Raw genomic sequence first — 22,225 nt, 5'->3', positions numbered from 1 at the left:
TTTTCTACCAAAAACTGCTTCTGAAGAAGAGAAAACAAATAAACGGTTCTCTCTTCAAAAGAGGCCAAAACTGAAAAGCTCTGAGAATCGCACAGAGTTCCAAAATATTGATTGGTAATCTCGCCTCTTGAGATTTCCAAACCCCCTGCGCTGTCAGAGATATCCAGACAGCTCCCCAACCTGAAAGACTTGCATCTGTTGTGATAACAGTCCAGGTTGGACAAACAAAAGAGGCCCCTTGAACTAAACGATGGTGATCTAACCACCACGTCAGAGATAGTTGAAAATTGGGATTTAAGGATATTAATTGTGATATCTTTGTATAATCCCTGCACCATCGATTCAGCATACAAAGCTGAATAGGTCTCATGTGAAAATGAGCAAAGGGAATCGCGTCCGATGCTGCAGTCATGAGACCTAAAACCTCCATGCACATAGCTACTGAAGGGAATGATTGAAACTGAAGGTTCCGACAAGCTGCAACCAATTTCAGACGTCTCTTGTCTGTTAGAGACAAAGTCATGGATACTGAATCTATTTGGAAACCTAAAAAGGTTACCCTTGTCTGAGGAGTCAAAGAACTTTTTGGTAAATTGATCCTCCAACCATGTTTTTGAAGAAACAACACTAGTTGATTTGTGTGAGAGTCTGCAGAACGTAAAGACTGAGCAAGTACCAAGATATCGTTCAAATAAGGAAACACCGCAATACCCCGCTCTCTAATTACAGAGAGTAGGGCGCCGAGAACCTTTGAAAAGATCCTTGGAGCTGTCGCTAGGCCAAAAGGAAAAGCAACAAATTGGTAATGCTTGTCTAGAAAAAAGAATCTCAGGAACTGATAGTGATCTGGATGAATCGGAAAATGAAGATATGCATCCTGTAAGTCTATTGTGGACATATAATGCCCTTGCTGAACAAAAGAAAGAATAGTCCTTATAGTCACCATTTTGAATGTTGGTATTCTCACATAACGATTCAAAATTTTTAGATCCAGAACTGGTCTGAAAGAATTCTCCTTCTTTGGGACAATAAACAGATTTGAATAAAACCCCAGACCCCGTTCCTGAACAGGAACTGGCACAATTACCCCAGATACCTCCAGGTCTGAAACACACTTCAGGAAAGCCCGAGCCTTTTCTGGGTTCACTGGAATACATGAGAGAAAGAAACTTCTCACAGGCGGTCTTTACTTTGAAACCTATTCTGTACCCTTGAGAAACAATGTTCTGAATCCAATGATTTTGGATTGAATTGATCCAAACATCCTTGAAAAATCTTAGTCTGCCCCCTACCAGCTGAGCTGGAATGAGGGCCGCACCTTCATGCGGACTTGGGGGCTGATTTAGATCTTTTAAATGGCTTGGATTTTTTCCAGACTGAAGAAAGCTTCCAATTGGAAACCGTTCCCTTAGGGGAAGGATCAGGTTTCTGTTCCTTATATTGTCGAAAGGAACGAAAACGGTTAGCAGCCTTAAATTTACCCTTAGATTTTTTTATCCTGAGGCAAAAAGCTCCCTTCCCCCCAGTGACAGTTGAAATAATTGAATCCAACTGAAAACCAAATAATGTATTACCTTGGAAACAGAGAGATAGCAACGTTGATTTAGAAGTCATATCAGCATTCCAAGATTTAAGCCATAAAGCTCTTCTAGCTAATATAGCTAAATACATATATCTGACATCAATTCTAATGATATCAAAAATGGCATCACAAATTAAATTATTAGCATGTTGAATTAACTTAAAGGGCCATTATACACTCAAAAAATATAGGCTATTTAAATTAAGCACCAAAAGAAGATAAAGTTTATAATTGACATGTGTTAGCAATTTTGCTGCTAACTCTCCTAAAAATGATTATAAAGTTACTAATCTTATCAGTGCATGAGAATACGAACGTAATCTCCACTAGCTTTAGAGCAAGGCTTTTTCTTCACTCCCTATCTAGTGTCCTTTACAGCCAGCCCCCATGCTGGGGCTGTCTGTGTAATAGATAAGCCTGTCACAAATCCCCTCACCTCTCTCAGCCGTTTCTTCCTGACTGTTTACACTGGCTGGGCACGATCTCACTCCCCCCTCTCTCCTCCCGGTAAGCATTCAATAGACACAACTGGAATATTCAACTCACAGCTCTGTGAAACATGAACTTGAGATGTTTTACAGAGCTGTGTGAGAACATATTCAGAGTGCCGTAGTGATGACAAAGAGGGAGTCAGATATATGCACAGTTGCACTGTTTTTTTTTTATATGGGCAGATGTATTTTACATGTATATCAGCTGAGCCTGAGAGATGTAGAGCATTTAATTGTAACACTAACAAACTGCACATGAGTTAAATCACAGGGATTCTACCCCAGCAGTGTCTCAGTTTTATCTGCACCTTGGCAACATCCAGAGCTCCGCCCCCAGCTACTCCCACTCTCCTGCCTCCTCATAAATATTCATATTGTAGCTGTAAAGCTGGGGGCGGAGCTCTGGATGTTGCTGAGGTGCAGATAAAACAGACACTGCTGGGGTGGAATCCCGGTGATTTAGCTCATGTGCAGTTTGTTAGTGTTACAATTAAATACTCTACATCTCTCAGGCTCAGCTGATATACATGTAAAATACATCTGCCCATATAAAAAAAAACAGTGCAACTGTGCATATATCTGACTTCCTCTTTGTCATCACTACGGCACTCTGAATATTTTCACACACAGCTCTGTAAAACATCTCAGGGTCATGTTTCACAGAGCTGTGAGTGGAATATTCCAGTTGTGTCTACTGAATGCTTACCGGGAGGAGAGAGGGGGGAGTGAGATCATGCCCAGCCAGTGTAAACAGTCAGGAAGAAACGGCTGAGAGAGGTGAGGGGGTTTGTGACAGGCTTATCTATTACACAGACAGCCCCAGCATGGGGGCTGGCTGTAAAGGACACTAGATAGGGAGTGTAGAAAAAGCCTTGCTCTAAAGCTAGTGGAGATTACGTTTGTATTCTCATGCACTGAGAGGATTAGAAACTTTATAATCATTTTTAGGAGAGTTAGCAGCAAAATTGCTAACACATGTCAGTTATAAACTTTATCTTCTTTTGGTGCTTAATTTAAATAGCCTATATTTTTTGAGTGTATAATGGCCCTTTAACAATGCTATACACATTATGATCCGATACTTGTTGCGCTAGGGTTTCCAACCAAAAAGTTGAAGCAGCTGCAACATCAGCCAAAGAAATAGCAGGTCTAAGAAGATGACCTGAACATAAATAAGCCTTCCTTAGATAAGATTCAAGTTTAATATTTAAAGGATCTTTAAAAGAAGTACTATCTGCCATAGGAATAGTAGTACGTTTAGCAAGAGTAGAGATGGCCCCATCAACTTTGGGGATCTATTCCCAAAACTCCAATCTATCAGACGGCAAAGGATACAGTTTCTTAAACCTTGAAGAAGTAGTAAAAGAAGTACCCAGTCTATTCCATTCCCTAGAAATCACATCTGAAATAGCATCAGGAACTGGAAAAACCTCAGGAATAACTACATGGGGTTTAAAAACTGAATTTAAACATTTACTAGTTTTAATATCAAGAGGACTAGTCTCCTCTATATCTAATGCAATCAACACCTCTTTTAATAAGGAATGAATATACTCCATTTTAAATAAGTATGAAGATTTGTCAGTGTCAATATCGGAGGCAGAATCTTCTGAACCAGATAGATCCTCATCAGAGATTGATAAATCAGAATGTTGTCAGTCATTTAAAAATTCATCAATCTTATGAAAAGTTTTAAAAGACCTTTTACGTTTATTAGAAGGCGCTATGACAGACAAAGCCTTCTGAATGGAATTAGAAACAAATTCTCTCACATTAACAGGAATATCCTGAGCATTAGATGTTGAAGGAACAACAACAGGTAATTGATTATTACTAATGGAAATATTGTCTGCATGTAAAAGTTTGTCATGACAACTATCACAAACTACAGCCGGAGGAACAGTTACCACAAGTTTACAACAAATGCACTTAGCTTTGGTAGAACCGACATCAGGCAGCAGAATTCCAGTAGTAGATTCTGAGACAGGGTCAGATTGAGACATCTTGCAATATGTAAGAGAATAAATAACATATAAAGCAAAATTATCAATTTCCTTGTATGACAGTTTCAGGAATGGGAAAGAATGCAAACAAAATAAGCCTCTGGAAACCAGAAGCAAAAAGAAAAAGTCTTAAATAATGTCAAAGGTTTGGCACCAAGTATGACGCTCGCAACTGACAAAATATTTTTTGGCGCCAAGAACGTCTGCAACAAACACAAGCGTCATAGATGTCGCAACCACGTGAAGACTCTCGGCGCCAACTAAGACGCTGGAAATGACAAAATTACGTCTACAAACGTAATTCTCGCGCCAAGAATGACGTAATAAATTATAGCATTTTGCGCTCCCACAAGCCTAACAGCCCGCAATTTAGAAAAGAGAGTCAATTTGAAAATTTCTGGTAAGAAACATTTTTTTTTTTTTTTTTTTTTTTAAATATGCATTTCCCAAAAATGAAATGGACAGTCTGCAGAAAGGAAATATACTGATAAACCTGAATCATGGCAAATATAAGTACAAACATATATTTAGAACTTTACATATAAAGTGCCAAACCATAGCTGAGAGCGTCTTAAAAAAAAGGCAACATACCAAAAGACACTCATCTACATAAAGTAGATAGCCAAACCAGTACTGAAACGATAGTCATCAGAGGTAATGGTATATAAGAGTATATCGTCGATCTGAAAAGGGAGGTAGGAGATGAATCTCTACGACCGATAACAGAGAACCTATGAAATATATCCCCGTTAGGATGACCATTGTATTCAATAGGTAATATTCCCTTTACATCCCTCTGTCATTCACTGCACTCAGAGAGGAACCGGGCTTCAACATTCTGAGAAGCGCATATCAACGTAGAAATCTAGCACAAACTTACTTCACCACCTCCATAGGAAGCAAAGTTTGTAAACAGTGATTTGTGGGTGTGGTGGGGGGTGTATTTATAGGAATTTTGAGGTTTGGGAAACTTTGCCCTTCCTGGTAGGAATGTATATCCCATACGTCACTAGCCCATGGACTCTTGCCAATTACATGAAGAAAAGATCCAAAATGGTTAATCAAAAATCCAATGGAATCCAGAAGGGAGTGTACCTGTGAAAACAAAAATCACATAGTGCAATAAAGCTAATTCAAATGTAAACTTAAATGGAAATAGGCTTACCCTATATTTAGACTCGAGCAGTGACTACTTCATACGTATATATTGACGCGTTTCGGCCCCCTCTCATCTAAGTCTAACTTACTCTATTGTTTTTATTGGATTTTTGATTAACCATTTTGGATCTTTTTTTTTTCTTCTTCAATTTTTCACATATATACACTTCATATTTATTTTTACTATCTGGACACATTTTTTTTGATTATTCACACCAGGATCTCACTTGGACACACAGGACATTTTATAGGACACTTGATAAGGCTATTATAATCCACTAGGACATTCTTTATCACTTGGGACTTTTTAAATCACTACAATTTACATTTATATTTATTTTTATGTTATATTGGTGATGTCCTCTTACATCTGAGGGCTAACTTACTCTATTGTTTTTAATGTGTATAGGGTACAATATTATATGTGAATGCTATAATAAATGTATTGTTAATCACAGTTTTTAATATATTTAGATAGATACTTTAGCCTATGTTTGGCGCTCCCTCATTTTATATATATATATATATATATATATATATATATATATTCTGCTGAGGAAGTCGGCTTCCCAGTTTTCCACACTCGGAATGTGGATCGTTGACAGCGAACAGTTGTGCACTCCAGAATCCGAGATACCTCCCTCATTGCTAGGGAGCTCCTCGTTCCCCCCTGATGGTTGATGTAAGCCACTGAGGTTATGTTGTCTGATTGGAATTTGATAAACTGGGACAAACCCAGAAGAGGACAAGCCTTCAGAGCATTGAAGATTGCTCAAAGTTCCAAAATCTTGATTGGGAGGAGGGATTCCTCTAGAGTCAACAGGCCCTGTGCCTTCCTGGCACTCGAAGCAGCTCCCCATCCTGATAGACTTGCGTCTTTAGTCACAATCTCCCAGGATGGTCTCAAGAAGGATGTCCGTTGGGACAGGTGATCTGGACAGAGCCACCAAGAGTGATTCTCTTGACCGGTTTTCCAGAGAAATCTGTTGAGACAGATCCCATCGATCGCCATTCCACTGTCCTAGCATGCACAGCTGAAGTGGTCTGAGATGGAACCTGGCATAACATAACAAAACTAAACAAATCTAGTACAGGAGGATGTGGGCCCTGCATGACACCATGAGACCAATCACCTCTATACACCGTGCCACAAAGGGCCTTTAAGGAGGTCTGGAGGGCAAGACAAGCAGAAGTTAGCTTGCGACCTTTCTGATCTGTAAGAAAAATCCTCATGGATATGGATCTTCCATCCATGAGTGTCAGGGTTTTTTCCCTGTTGTGTTTGCAATGTACTGCTGGCAGCCATTTTACTCACCTCTCTTCCTGTCTTGGTGCATTGTGGGGGGTGCTGCTCATTGCCTGCACTTCCTTTTATTGCCAGACTGTTGTGCATCATCCATGTGAGACAGGATGCGGTCTCAGAATTGTGATGTCATCACTTATTATTTAAAGGGCCTCTGTTCAGTATGCTTTGCCCTTGCGTTGTCTCAGACCTGTTTGTGAGAGCTCCTGTGTTTTACCTGGCTGCCTGACGTCCTTCCTGGTTCCTGATCCCTGGCTTTTTCCTGACTCTGCTGTTTTCCTTGTTACTGATTCCGGCTCGTCTGGCTACCAGCTCTGGTTTTGACTCCTGGCTTGTTATTCGACTTGTGGACTTTTTATTATTTTTTGCTATTAATAAACGTGTGATTATTTTTGCACTTCTTGTCTCAGTCTGATTCCTGGCACCCTGACAATGAGATCTAAGAAGAAGTAGAAGATCCTTTGAATGGACCTCTGCCAGACGACAGGAGGGTGCTTGAACCATAATGTCGTCCAAGTATGGTGCTACTGCTATAACTTTGGTTCTGGCCACTGCCAGTAGAGCCCCCAGAACCTTCGTAAAAAAATCTTGGAGCAGTAACTAGACCAAACGGAAGTGCAAAAAACTGGAAGGGTTGGTCCAGAAACGCAAACCTTAGGAACTTGAAGTGTTCTTTGTGTAAAGAAACGTGAAGGTAAGCATCCTTCAGATCTATCGTGGTCATAAACTGTCGTTCCTGAACTAAGGGAAGGATGGAACTTATTTTCTTCATCTTGAACGAGGGGACAGATAGAAATTAGTTTAAACACTTTAGGTCCAGAATCGGGACCACAACAAGGTTTGAATATTATCCCAGACCTCTTTCCACAAGAGTACAATGACTCCCAGGGAGGAGAGATCCCTCACGCACCCCAGAACAGCTTCTCTTTTTTCTGGCCTTGAAGACAGGTTTGACAAGAGGAATCTGCCCCTGGGTGGATGAGACTTGAAACCTATCCTGTATCCCTGAGCGATGACCTACGGGTCTTGTACGTACCCAAACCAAGCTTCAGAAAAAAAGCGATAGTCTGCCCCATACCAGATCCATAGCCGGATCGGGGGCAGCCCCTTCATGCCGAATTTGTCTCTGTGGGCTTCTTGTTTTGCTTGGACTTATTCCAGGACTGAGCCGGCTTCCAAGTTCCCTTGGAATGCTTGGGCTTTGCGGAGTGCTGCTGACGTTGGGATTTATACGAATGAAAGGAACGAAAATTAGGACCTTGTCCTTTAGGTTTGTTCTTCTTATCCTGTGGTAAAAAGGCACCCTTACCTCCCGTAAACGTAGAGAAAATGGAGACAGGCCTGGACCAAACAGAATCTTTCCCTTAAACGGGAGGGAAAGAAGTCTTGACTTCGAAGTCATGTCCGCAGACCAGGACTTCAGCCAAAGTACCCTAAGGGCTTGAACAGAAAAACCTATAGCCTTAACATTCAGGCGAATAATCTACATATTTACATTACAAATAAAAGAATTAGCTACCCTCAAGGCTTTAATTCTTTCCTGTATCACGTCGAGGAGACCCTTCACTTCGATCTACTCAGATAAAGAGTCGCACCATTAGGTAGCCACCTGTAACCACAGCAACCACCGCTGCCGGTTGAAACAAATATCCCATATGTTAAAAAAATCTTTCTTAACAGAATTTCTATCTTCTTATGCATGGGCTCCTTAAATTACAAAAAGGAAAACAATATACAGAGGTGCAAGATGGAAAAAAACACACAATATTCTGTACAAATGAACTAAGAACTGATACTCTCCTTTAGGTCAGACCGCAGCCTTCTTGCAGTCTCTCCCTTGTGACTGTGTATAGATAGATAGTAGTAGTAGATGGCGCTGGTCTATTGAGTGATTTTCTCTAGTAAGTGAAGAGAAAAACAGAATTTATGTTTACCTGATAAATTACTTTCTCCAACGGTGTGTCCGGTCCACGGCGTCATCCTTACTTGTGGGATATTCTCTTCCCCAACAGGAAATGGCAAAGAGCCCAGCAAAGCTGGTCACATGATCCCTCCTAGGCTCCGCCTACCCCAGTCATTCGACCGACGTTAAGGAGGAATATTTGCATAGGAGAAACCATATGATACCGTGGTGACTGTAGTTAAAGAAAATAAATTATCAGACCTGATTAAAAAACCAGGGCGGGCCGTGGACCGGACACACCGTTGGAGAAAGTAATTTATCAGGTAAACATAAATTCTGTTTTCTCCAACATAGGTGTGTCCGGTCCACGGCGTCATCCTTACTTGTGGGAACCAATACCAAAGCTTTAGGACACGGATGATGGGAGGGAGCAAATCAGGTCACCTAGATGGAAGGCACCACGGCTTGCAAAACCTTTCTCCCCAAAATAGCCTCAGAAGAAGCAAAAGTATCAAACTTGTAAAATTTGGTAAAAGTGTGCAGTGAAGACCAAGTCGCTGCCCTACATATCTGATCAACAGAAGCCTCGTTCTTGAAGGCCCATGTGGAAGCCACAGCCCTAGTGGAATGAGCTGTGATTCTTTCGGGAGGCTGCCGTCCGGCAGTCTCGTAAGCCAATCTGATGATGCTTTTAATCCAAAAAGAGAGAGAGGTAGAAGTTGCTTTTTGACCTCTCCTTTTACCGGAATAAACAACAAACAAGGAAGATGTTTGTCTAAAATCCTTTGTAGCGTCTAAATAGAATTTTAGAGCGCGAACAACATCCAAATTGTGCAACAAACGTTCCTTCTTTGAAACTGGTTTCGGGCACAGAGAAGGTACGATAATCTCCTGGTTAATGTTTTTGTTAAAAACAACTTTTGGAAGAAAACCAGGTTTAGTACGTAAAACCACCTTATCTGCATGGAACACCAGATAAGGAGGAGAACACTGCAGAGCAGATAATTCTGAAACTCTTCTAGCAGAAGAAATTGCAACCAAAAACAAAACTTTCCAAGATAATAACTTAATATCAACGGAATGTAAGGGTTCAAACGGAACCCCCTGAAGAACTGAAAGAACTAAGTTGAGACTCCAAGGAGGAGTCAAAGGTTTGTAAACAGGCTTGATTCTAACCAGAGCCTGAACAAAGGCTTGAACATCTGGCACAGCTGCCAGCTTTTTGTGAAGTAACACAGACAAGGCAGAAATCTGTCCCTTCAGGGAACTTGCAGATAATCCTTTTTCCAATCCTTCTTGAAGGAAGGATAGAATCTTAGGAATCTTAACCTTGTCCCAAGGGAATCCTTTAGATTCACACCAACAGATATATTTTTTCCAAATTTTGTGGTAAATCTTTCTAGTTACAGGCTTTCTGGCCTGAACAAGAGTATCGATAACAGAATCTGAGAACCCTCGCTTCGATAAGATCAAGCGTGCAATCTCCAAGCAGTCAGCTGGAGTGAGACCAGATTCGGATGTTCGAACGGACCTTGAACAAGAAGGTCTCGTCTCAAAGGTAGCTTCCATGGTGGAGCCGATGACATATTCACCAGATCTGCATACCAAGTCCTGCGTGGCCACGCAGGAGCTATCAAGATCACCAACGCCCTCTCCTGATTGATCCTGGCTACCAGCCTGGGGATGAGAGGAAACGGCGGGAATACATAAGCTAGTTCGAAGGTCCAAGGTGCTACTAGTGCATCCACTAGAGCCGCCTTGGGATCCCTGGATCTGGACCCGTAGCAAGGAACTTTGAAGTTCTGACGAGAGGCCATTAGATCCATGTCTGGAATGCCCCACAGTTGAGTGATTTGGACAAAGATTTCCGGATGGAGTTCCCACTCCCCCGGATGCAATGTCTGACGACTCAGAAAATCCGCTTCCCAATTTTCCACTCCTGGGATGTGGATTGCAGACAGGTGGCAGGAGTGAGACTCCGCCCATTGAATGATTTTGGTCACTTCTTCCATCGCCAGGGAACTCCTTGTTCCCCCCTGATGGTTGATGTACGCAACAGTTGTCATGTTGTCTGATTGAAACCGTATGAACTTGGCCCTCGCTAGCTGAGGCCAAGCCTTGAGAGCATTGAATATCGCTCTCAGTTCCAGAATATTTATCGGTAGAAGAGATTCTTCCCGAGACCAAAGACCCTGAGCTTTCAGGGATCCCCAGACCGCGCCCCAGCCCATCAGACTGGCGTCGGTCGTGACAATGACCCACTCTGGTCTGCGGAAGGTCATCCCTTGTGACAGGTTGTCCAGGGACAGCCACCAACGGAGTGAGTCTCTGGTCCTCTGATTTACTTGTATCGTCGGAGACAAGTCTGTATAGTCCCCATTCCACTGACTGAGCATGCACAGTTGTAATGGTCTTAGATGAATGCGCGCAAAAGGAACTATGTCCATTGCCGCTACCATCAAACCTATCACTTCCATGCACTGCGCTATGGAAGGAAGAGGAACGGAATGAAGTATCCGACAAGAGTCTAGAAGTCTTGTTTTTCTGGCCTCTGTCAGAAAAATCCTCATTTCTAAGGAGTCTATTATTGTTCCCAAGAAGGGAACCCTTGTCGAACGGAGATAGAGAACTCTTTTCCACGTTCACTTTCCATCCGTGAGATCTGAGAAAGGCCAGGACGATGTCCGTGTGAGCCTTTGCTTGAGGAAGGGACGACGCTTGAATCAGAATGTCGTCCAAGTAAGGTACTACAGCAATGCCCCTTGGTCTTAGCACAGCTAGAAGGGACCCTAGTACCTTTGTGAAAATCCTTGGAGCAGTGGCTAATCCGAAAGGAAGCGCCACGAACTGGTAATGCTTGTCCAGGAATGCGAACCTTAGGAACCGATGATGTTCCTTGTGGATAGGAATATGTAGATACGCATCCTTTAAATCCACCGTGGTCATGAATTGACCTTCCTGGATGGAAGGAAGAATTGTTCGAATGGTTTCCATCTTGAACGATGGAACCTTGAGAAACTTGTTTAAGATCTTGAGATCTAAGATTGGTCTGAACGTTCCCTCTTTTTTGGGAACTATGAACAGATTGGAGTAGAACCCCATCCCTTGTTCTCCTAATGGAACAGGATGAATCACTCCCATTGTTAACAGGTCTTCTACACAATGTAAGAATGCCTGTCTTTTTATGTGGTCTGAAGACAACTGAGACCTGTGGAACCTCCCCCTTGGGGGAAGCCCCTTGAATTCCAGAAGATAACCTTGGGAGACTATTTCTAGTGTCCAAGGATCCAGAACATCTCTTGCCCAAGCCTGAGCGAAGAGAGAGAGTCTGCCCCCCACCAGATCCGGTCCCGGATCGGGGGCCAACATTTCATGCTGTCTTGGTAGCAGTGGCAGGTTTCTTGGCCTGCTTTCCCTTGTTCCAGCCTTGCATTGGTCTCCAAGCTTGCTTGGCTTGAGAAGTATTACCCTCTTGCTTAGAGGACGTAGCACTTTGGGCTGGTCCGTTTCTACGAAAGGGACGAAAATTAGGTTTATTTTTGGCCTTGAAAGGCCGATCCTGAGGAAGGGCATGGCCCTTACCCCCAGTGATATCAGAGATAATCTCTTTCAAGTCAGGGCCAAACAGCGTTTTCCCCTTGAAAGGAATGTTAAGTAGCTTGTTCTTGGAAGACGCATCAGCTGACCAAGATTTCAACCAAAGCGCTCTGCGCGCCACAATAGCAAACCCAGAATTCTTAGCCGCTAACCTAGCCAATTGCAAAGTGGCGTCTAGGGTGAAAGAATTAGCCAATTTGAGAGCATTGATTCTGTCCATAATCTCCTCATAAGGAGGAGAATCACTATCGACCGCCTTTACCAGCTCATCGAACCAGAAACATGCGGCTGTAGCGACAGGGACAATGCATGAAATTGGTTGTAGAAGGTAACCCTGCTGAACAAACATCTTTTTAAGTAAACCTTCTAATTTTTTATCCATAGGATCTTTGAAAGCACAACTATCTTCTATGGGTATAGTGGTGCGTTTGTTTAAAGTGGAAACCGCTCCCTCGACTTTGGGGACTGTCTGCCATAAGTCCTTTCTGGGGTCGACCATAGGAAACAATTTTTTAAATATGGGGGGAGGGACGAAAGGAATACCGGGCCTTTCCCATTCTTTATTTACAATGTCCGCCACCCGCTTGGGTATAGGAAAAGCTTCTGGGAGCCCCGGGACCTCTAGGAACTTGTCCATTTTACATAGCTTCTCTGGGATGACCAAATTGTCACAATCATCCAGAGTGGATAATACCTCCTTAAGCAGAGCGCGGAGATGTTCCAACTTAAATTTAAACGTAATCACATCAGGTTCAGCTTGTTGAGAAATGTTCCCCGAATCTGTAATTTCTCCCTCAGACAAAACCTCCCTGGCCCCATCAGACTGGTTTAGGGGCCCTTCAGAACCATTATTATCAGCGTCGTCATGCTCTTCAGTATCTAAAACAGAGCAGTCGCGCTTACGCTGATAAGAGTGCATTTTGGCTAAAATGTTTTTGACAGAATTATCCATTACAGCCGTTAATTGTTGCATAGTAAGGAGTATTGGCGCGCTAGATGTACTAGGGGCCTCCTGAGTGGGCAAGACTCGTGTAGACGAAGGAGGGAATGATGCAGTACCATGCTTACTCCCCTCACTTGAGGAATCATCTTGGGCATCATTGTCATTGTCACATAAATCACATTTATTTAAATGAGAAGGAACTCTGGCTTCCCCACATTCAGAACACAGTCTATCTGGTAGTTCAGACATGTTAAACAGGCATAAACTTGATAACAAAGTACAAAAAACGTTTTAAAATAAAACCGTTACTGTCACTTTAAATTTTAAACTGAACACACTTTATTACTGCAATTGCGAAAAAATATGAAGGAATTGTTCAAAATTCACCAAAATTTCACCACAGTGTCTTAAAGCCTTAAAAGTATTGCACACCAAATTTGGAAGCTTTAACCCTTAAAATAACGGAACCGGAGCCGTTTTTAACTTTAACCCCTTTACAGTCCCTGGTATCTGCTTTGCTGAGACCCAACCAAGCCCAAAGGGGAATACGATACCAAATGACGCCTTCAGAAAGTCTTTTCTATGTATCAGAGCTCCTCACACATGCGACTGCATGTCATGCCTTCTCAAAAACAAGTGCGCAACACCGGCGCGAAAATGAGGCTCTGCCTATGATTTGGGAAAGCCCCTAAAGAATAAGGTGTCTAAAAAAGTGCCTGCCGATATAATCTTATCAAAATACCCAGATTAAATGATTCCTCAAGGCTAAATATGTGTTAATAATGAATCGATTTAGCCCAGAAAAAGTCTACAGTCTTAATAAGCCCTTGTGAAGCCCTTATTTACTATCTTAATAAACATGGCTTACCGGATCCCATAGGGAAAATGACAGCTTCCAGCATTACATCGTCTTGTTAGAATGTGTCATACCTCAAGCAGCAAGAGACTGCTCACTGTTCCCCCAACTGAAGTTAATTCCTCTCAACAGTCCTGTGTGGAACAGCCATGGATTTTAGTAACGGTTGCTAAAATCATTTTCCTCATACAAACAGAAATCTTCATCTCTTTTCTGTTTCTGAGTAAATAGTACATACCAGCACTATTTTAAAATAACAAACTCTTGATTGAATAATAAAAACTACAGTTAAACACTAAAATACTCTAAGCCATCTCCGTGGAGATGTTGCCTGTACAACGGCAAAGAGAATGACTGGGGTAGGCGGAGCCTAGGAGGGATCATGTGACCAGCTTTGCTGGGCTCTTTGCCATTTCCTGTTGGGGAAGAGAATATCCCACAAGTAAGGATGACGCCGTGGACCGGACACACCTATGTTGGAGAAAAAGGCTTGATGCATATATTGAAGCCAATTAATATGGGTGCAGTATACTCACTCCATAAGATGAATCTTTACAGCTGAAAGGGAACGTAGCGTCAGATGGCAAGAGTCCAGAGGTTCCTGGAATCAAATACTGAATTTTCAGGTTTATCCAAAAGTGGACTATAAATGAATAGAGACCCAAATGACAAAAGTATCCAGTGTACCAGAATAATTCTAAAAACATAATTTATGTAAGAACTTACCTGATAAATTCATTTCTTTCATATTAGCAAGAGTCCATGAGCTAGTGACGTATGGGATATACATTCCTACCAGGAGGGGCAAAGTTTCCCAAACCTTAAAATGCCTATAAATACACCCCTCACCACACCCACAATTCAGTTTAACGAATAGCCAAGAAGTGGGGTGATAAGAAAAAAGTGCGAAAGCATATAAAATAAGGAATTGGAATAATTGTGCTTTATACAAAAAAATCATAACCACCACAAAATAAGGGCGGGCCTCATGGACTCTTGCTAATATGAAAGAAATGAATTTATCAGGTAAGTTCTTACATAAATTATGTTTTCTTTCATGTAATTAGCAAGAGTCCATGAGCTAGTGACGTATGGGATAATGACTACCCAAGATGTGGATCTTTCCACACAAGAGTCACTAGAGAGGGAGGGATAAAATAAAGACAGCCAATTCCTGCTGAAAATAATCCACACCCAAAATAAAGTTTAATGAAAAACATAAGCAGAAGATTCAAACTGAAACCGCTGCCTGAAGTACTTTTCTACCAAAAACTGCTTCAGAAGAAGAAAATACAACAAAATGGTAGAATTTGGTAAAAGTATGCAAAGAGGACCAAGTTGCCGCTTTGCAAATCTGATCAACCGAAGCTTCATTCCTAAACGCCCAGGAAGTAGAAACTGACCTAGTAGAATGAGCTGTAATCCTATGAGGCGGAGTCTTACCCGACTCAACATAGGCAAGATGAATTAAAGATTTCAACCAAGATGCCAAAGAAATGGCAGAAGTTTTCTGGCCTTTCTAAAACCGGAAAAGATAACAAATAAACTAGAAGTCTTTCGGAAAGACTTAGTAGCTTCAACATAATATTTCAAAGCTCTAATAACATCCAAAGAATGCAACGATTTCTCCTTAGAATTCTTAGGATTAAGACATAATGAAGGAACCACAATGTCTCTACTAATGTTGTTGGAATTCACAACTTAGGTAAAAATTCAAAAGAAGTTCGCAACACCGCCTTATCCTGATGAAAAATCAGAAAAGGAGACTCACAAGAAAGAGCAGATAATTCAGAAACTCTTCTGGCAGAAGAGATGGCCAAAAGGAACAAAACTTTCCAAGAAAGTAATTTAATATCCAATGAATGCATAGGTTCAAATGGAGGAGCTTGAAGAGCCCCCAGAACCAAATTCAAACTCCAAGGAGGAGAAATTGACTTAATGACAGGCTTTATATGAACCAAAGCTTGTACAAAACAATGAATATCAGGAAGAATAGCAATCTTTCTGTGAAAAAGAACAGAAAGAGCAGAGATTTGACCTTTCAAGGAACTTGCGGACAAACCTTTATCTAAACCATCCTGAAGAAACTGTAATATTCTCGGTATTCTAAAAGAATGCCAAGAAAAATGATGAGAAAGACACCAAGAAATATAAGTCTTCCAGACTCTATAATATATCTCTCTGGATACAGATTTACGAGCCTGTAACATAGTATTAATCACAGAGTCAGAGAAACCTCTTTGACCAAGAATCAAGCGTTCAATCTCCATACCTTTAAATTTAAGGATTTCAGATCCTGATGGAAAAAAGGACCTTGAGACAAAAGGTCTGGTCTTAACGGAAGAGTCCACGGTTGGCAAGAGGCCATCCGGACAAGATCCGCATACCAAAACCTGTGAGGCCATGCCGGAGCTACCAGCAGAACAAACGAGCATTCCTTCAGAATCTTGGAGATTACTCTTGGAAGAAGAACTAGAGGCGGAAAGATATAGGCAGGATGATACTTCCAAGGAAGTGATAATGCATCCACTGCCTCCGCCTGAGGATCCCGGGATCTGGACAGATACCTGGGAAGTTTCTTGTTTAGATGAGAAGCCATCAGATCTATTTCTGGAAGTTCCCACATTTGAACAATCTGAAGAAATACCTCTGGGTGAAGAGACCATTCGCCCGGATGCAACGTTTGGCGACTGAGATAATCCGCTTTCCAATTGTCCATACCTGGGATATGAACCGCAGAGATTAGACAGGAGCTGGATTCCGCCCAAACCAAAATTCGAGATACTTCTTTCATAGCCAGAGGACTGTGAGTCCCTCCTTGATGATTGATGTATGCCACAGTTGTGACATTGTCTATCTGAAAACAAATGAACAACTCTCTCTTCAGAAGAGGCCAAGACTGAAGAGCTCTGAAAATTGCACGGAGTTCCAAAATATTGATCGGAAATCTCACCTCCTGAGATTCCCAAACCCCTTGTGCCGTCAGATACCCCCACACAGCTCCCCAACCTGTAAGACTTGCATCTGTTGAGATTATAGTCCAGGTCGGAAGAACAAAGAAGCCCCCTGAACTAAACGATGGTGATCTGTCCACCATGTCAGAGAGTGTTGTAAAATCGGTTTAAAGATATTAATTGAGATATCTTTGAGTAATCCCTGCACCATTGGTTCAGCATATAGAGCTGAAGAGGTCGCATGTGAAAACGAGCAAAGGAGATCGCATCTGATGCGGCAGTCCTAAGACCCAACATTTCCATGCATAAGGCTACCAAAGGGAATGATTGTGACTGAAGGTTTTGACAAGCTGATATCAATGTTAAACTTCTCTTGTCTGACAAGGACAGAGTCATAGACACTGAATTTATTTAGAAACCTAAAAAGGTTACCCTTGTCTGAGGAATCAATGAACTGAATGGTAAATTGATCCTCCAACCATGAACTTAAAGAAACAACACAAGTCGATTCGTATGAGATTCTTCGAAAATGAGAAGACTGAGCAAGTACCAAGATATCGTCCAAATAAGGAAATACCAAAACCCTATTCCCTGATTACAGAAAGAAGGGCACCGAGAACCTTTGAAAAAAATTCTTGGAACTGAGGCTAGGCCAAACGGTAGAGCCACAAAACTGGTAATGCTTGTCTAAAAAGAGAATCTCAGACACTAAAAGTGATCTGGATGAATCGGAATATGCAGATACACATCCTGTAAATCTATTGTAGACATATAATGCCCTTGCTAAACAAAAGGCAGGATAGTCCTACAGTAACCATCTTGAATGTTGGTATCCTAACATAACGATTCAATAATGATAGATCCGGAACTGGTCTGAAGGAATTGACCTTCTTTGGTACAATGAAGAGATAAAATAAAACCCCAGCCCCTGTTCCAGAACTGGAACTGGCATAAATACTCCAGCCAACTCTAGATCTGAAACACATTTCAGAAATGCTGAGCCTTTGCTGTGTTAACTGGGACACGGGAAAGAAAAGAATCTCTTAGCAGGAGGCCTTAACTTGAAGCCAATTCTGTACCTTTCTGAAACAATGTTTCTGAAACCAGAGATTAAGAACGGAATTGATCCAAATTTCTTTGAAGAAAACGTAATCTGCCCCATACCAGCTGAGCTGGAATAAGGGCCGCACCTTCATAGGTACTTAGGAGCTGGCTATAGGTTTCTATAAGGCTTGGATATATTCCAAACTGGAAATAGTTTCCAAACTGATACCGCTCCTGAGGATGAAGGATCAGGCTTTTGTTCCTTGTGAGGAAAGGAACGAAAAATGATTATTTACCCTGGAAAGAAAGGGAAAGCAAAGTTGACTTAGAAGACATGTCAGCATTCCAAGTTTAATCCATAAAGCTTTTCTAGCTAAAATAGCTAGAGACATATACCTGACATCAACTCTAATGATATCAAAAGATGGTATCACCAATAAAATTATTAGCATGTTATAGAATAATAATAATGCTATAAAATTATGATCTGTTACTTGTTGCACTAAAGCTTCTAACCAAAAAGTTGAAGCTGCAGCAACATCCACTAAAAATATAGCAGGTCTAAGAAGATTACCTGAACATAAGTAAGCTTTTCTTAGAAAGGATTCAATTTTCCTATCTAAAGGATCCTTAAATGAAGTACTATCTGCCGTAGGAATAGTAGTACATTAGCAGGAGTAGAGACAGCCCCATAACCTTAGGGATTTTTGTCCCAAAAAACTCTAATCTGTCAGATGGCACAGGATATAATTTGCTTAAACGTCTAGAAGGAGTAAATAAATTACCCAAATTATTCCATTCCCTGGAAATTACTTCAGAAATAGCATCAGGGAGATAAAACACTTCTGGAATAACTACAGGAGATTTAAAAACCTTATTTAAACGTTTACATTTAGTATCAAGAGGACCAGAATCCTCTATTTCTAATGCAAATAACACTTCTTTAAGTAAAGAACGAATAAATTCCATCTTGAACAAATACAAAGATTTATCATCAACCTCTGAGACAGAAACCTCTGAACCAGAAGAACCATTATCAGTATCAGAATGATGATGTTCATTTAAAAATTCATCTGAAAAAAGAGAAGTTTTAAAAGACTTTTATGTATACTAGAAGGAGAAATAACAGACATAGCCTTCTTAATGGATTTAAAAAATAAAATCTCTTATGTTATCAGGAACACTCTGAAAATTAGATGTTGACGGAACAGCAACAGGTAATGTAACAGTACTAAAGGAAATTTTATCTGCATTAATAAGTTTGACATGACATGCAATACAAATAACAGCTGGAGAAACAGATACCAAAAGTTTATAGCAGATACACTTAGCTTGGTAGCTCCAGCACTGTGCAGTGATTTTCCTGAAGTATCTTCTGACTCAGTTGCAACGTGGAACATCTTGCAATATGAAAAAGAAAAAAACAACATATAAAGCAAAATTGATCAAATTCCTTAAATGACAGTTTCAGGAATGGGAAAAAATGCCAAAGAACAAGCTTCTAGCAACCAGAAGCAATAAAAAATGAGACTTAAATAATGTGGAGACAAAAGTGACGCCCATATTTTTTCGCGCCAAATAAGACGCCCACATTATTTGGCGCCTAAATGCTTTTTGGCGCCAAAAATGACGCCACATCCGGAACGCCGACATTTTTGGCGCAAAATAACGTCAAAGAATGACGCAACTTCCGGCGACACGTATGACGCCGGAAACGGAAATAGAATTTTTGCGCCAAAAAAGTCTGCGCCAAGAATGACACAATAAAATGAAGCATTTTCAGCCCCCGCGAGCCTAACAGCCCACAGGGAAAAAGTCAAATTTTAAGGTAAAAAATGTTAAATTAAAATGCATTATCCCAAATATGAAACTGACTGTCTGAAAAATAAGGAAAGTTGAACATTCTGAGTCAAGGCAAATAAATGTTTGAAAACATATATTTAGAACTTTATAAACAAAGTGCCCAACCATAGCTAGGAGTGTCACAGAAAATAAGACTTACTTACCCCAGGACACTCATCTACATATAGCAGATAGCCAAACCAGTACTGAAACGAGAATCAGCAGAGGTAATGGTATATATAAGAGTATATCGTCGATCTGAAAAGGGAGGTAAGAGATGAATCTCTACGACCGATAACAGAGAACCTATGAAATAGACCCCTTAGAAGGAGATCACTGCATTCAAATAGGCAATACTCTCCTCACATCCCTCTGACATTCACTGCACGCTGAGAGGAAAACCGGGCTCCAACTTGCTGCGGAGCGCATATCAACGTAGAATCTAGCACAAACTTACTTCACCACCTCCATCGGAGGCAAAGTTTGTAAAACTGAATTGTGGGTGTGGTGAGGGGTGTATTTATAGGCATTTTAAGGTTTGGGAAACTTTGCCCCTCCTGGTAGGAATGTATATCCCATACGTCACTAGCTCATGGACTCTTGCTAATTACATGAAAGAAACAGCTATTTTTTATTTTCTACCCAAGTTGCACAAAAACCCAATCCACCCCCCAGGGCGCCCCATTATTAGCGGCATTAATTCATTGACAGCGAACTTATCTTCCTTTATTGATTTTTTATTACAGCCATTTGCCCAAAACTCCAAATCTTATTTAAAAGATACTACACATATTTTGAATATAATCAATCAGATTAAATGGGAACCAAATTATTATTGGGTTACCATGGACGTTACTTCATTGTACTCTATTATAGATCATCAAAAGGGTATTGCAGCTGTGAAATGGAAATTAGAACAAGACCCCAATTTGTCTAATAAACTTTTGGAGTTCATTATTACAGCCATTGATTTTATGCTTAGCCATAATTTTTTTTGGTTTAACAATCAATATTATTTACAAATTTGTGGAACCGCCATGGGCACCAGGTTCGCCCCGAATTATGCCAATATCTATATGGACCATTTTGAACATCTTTATGTATCGGCCAGTGGCGTGCTTGGGGCGAGCCTGGTGACATGGCGGAGATATATTGATGATGTTATTTGTATCGGGAATGGAAACTTAGAAACCTTAAATCTTTTTATTTCCCACTTGAACAGCAATAATATGAACATTACACTTACCCCTGAAATTCATAAAACAGAGGCAACATTTTTAGATCTGTCCAATTCCATCAGAGAGGGAGTTATACACACTAAAACACATTTTAAAAAATGTGATACTAACACATATATCAGACACGACAGCCAACACCACCCCAGTTGGCTTAAAGCCATCCCTAAAGGCCAATTTCAACGCCTCAGACGAAACTGTGACCAATTAGACGATTATGAGGAACAGTCCATCATGCTAAAAAAAGATTTTTACAAAAAGGATACAAGTCAGAGACATTAGAACTAGATAGACAGTATGCCAAAAATCTAGATCGAAGGGAGATACTTAAAGGACATAAACGTATACAATCACAAGAAAGCTCCTTCCCTAGGTTTATAACAACATTTAATTCAGGACATAATCAAATTAAAAACATCATAAACAAACACTGGCACATGTTAAAGAGTGATGAAGTATTAGATAAAATTATTCCCTCCAAACCACAAATTACATTCCGAAAAGGCCACAATTTCAAACATAAATTAGCACCTTCATTAATTAAAGGGATGACCCCAAAAATTCCTTTGTCCATCGCGAACCTACAAGGCTTCTATACCTGTGGTCGGTGTAAGGGTTGTAACTACACAAAAAGGGTACACAAGTTTACTTCATCCACTACAGGACAGACATTTATTATTAAACATTTCATAACATGCAAAACCACTAACGTCATTTACCTTCTACAGTGCAATTGTAAGATCCAATACTTAGGCCAAACAACCAGGTTTTTAAAAACACGTATACTAGAACATCTCAATAAAATAGAGAAAAAGCACGAAGATCACGGTGTACCCCTACATTGTAATTCCTGTCAAGATTTCAACAAAAATCATTTCCTCTGGTTGGGTATAGAAAGAGTGTCTACCCACTGGAGGGGGGGGAAGCTGGAAAAAGAACTAGACAGAAGGGAACTTTGGTGGATTCACACTATGAGAACCTACAACCAATGGGGTCTAAACAAGGACATTAGGATAGCAGCCTTTATCTAACATATCAAATATATTACTATTAATTTAATACACTATTCTTGACACATTATTAAATTAATGCCACACTTATAAACTATTAGGTACATTTAGGTATCTCATCAACACTTCACACATGCCATTCACACTTATGTTATACTTTAGGATTAAATTAATATTTAAGACATCACATTCACTTTCAAGATATCACATTTTTATTTCTTTTTATTCATTTTTATTTATTCATTTCATTATTAATAATAATGTATTAACATAGGGACTTTCTATAGTAAATAAGCACAATTAC

General features: G+C 40.6%; 1 protein-coding gene across 1 annotated transcript in view; it reads right to left on the bottom strand.

Annotated features, from left to right (window-relative positions):
* The window catches only part of EPS15L1 (epidermal growth factor receptor pathway substrate 15 like 1), a 732,190-nt gene that overhangs the window by 408,397 nt on the left and 301,568 nt on the right, over positions 1–22,225 (bottom strand). Inside the window, exon 16 of the mRNA XM_053700047.1 lies at positions 14,373–14,474. Within this exon, the coding sequence (XP_053556022.1) occupies positions 14,373–14,474 (102 nt within the window). The remainder of the gene's footprint in view (positions 1–14,372; positions 14,475–22,225) is intronic.

This window comes from Bombina bombina, chromosome 2, assembly GCF_027579735.1.
Source record: "Bombina bombina isolate aBomBom1 chromosome 2, aBomBom1.pri, whole genome shotgun sequence".
NCBI classification, from domain to species: Eukaryota; Metazoa; Chordata; class Amphibia; order Anura; family Bombinatoridae; genus Bombina; species Bombina bombina.
The sequence above is the reverse complement of the archived record's forward strand: the minus strand, read 5'-3'. Positions and strand labels throughout refer to the sequence as shown.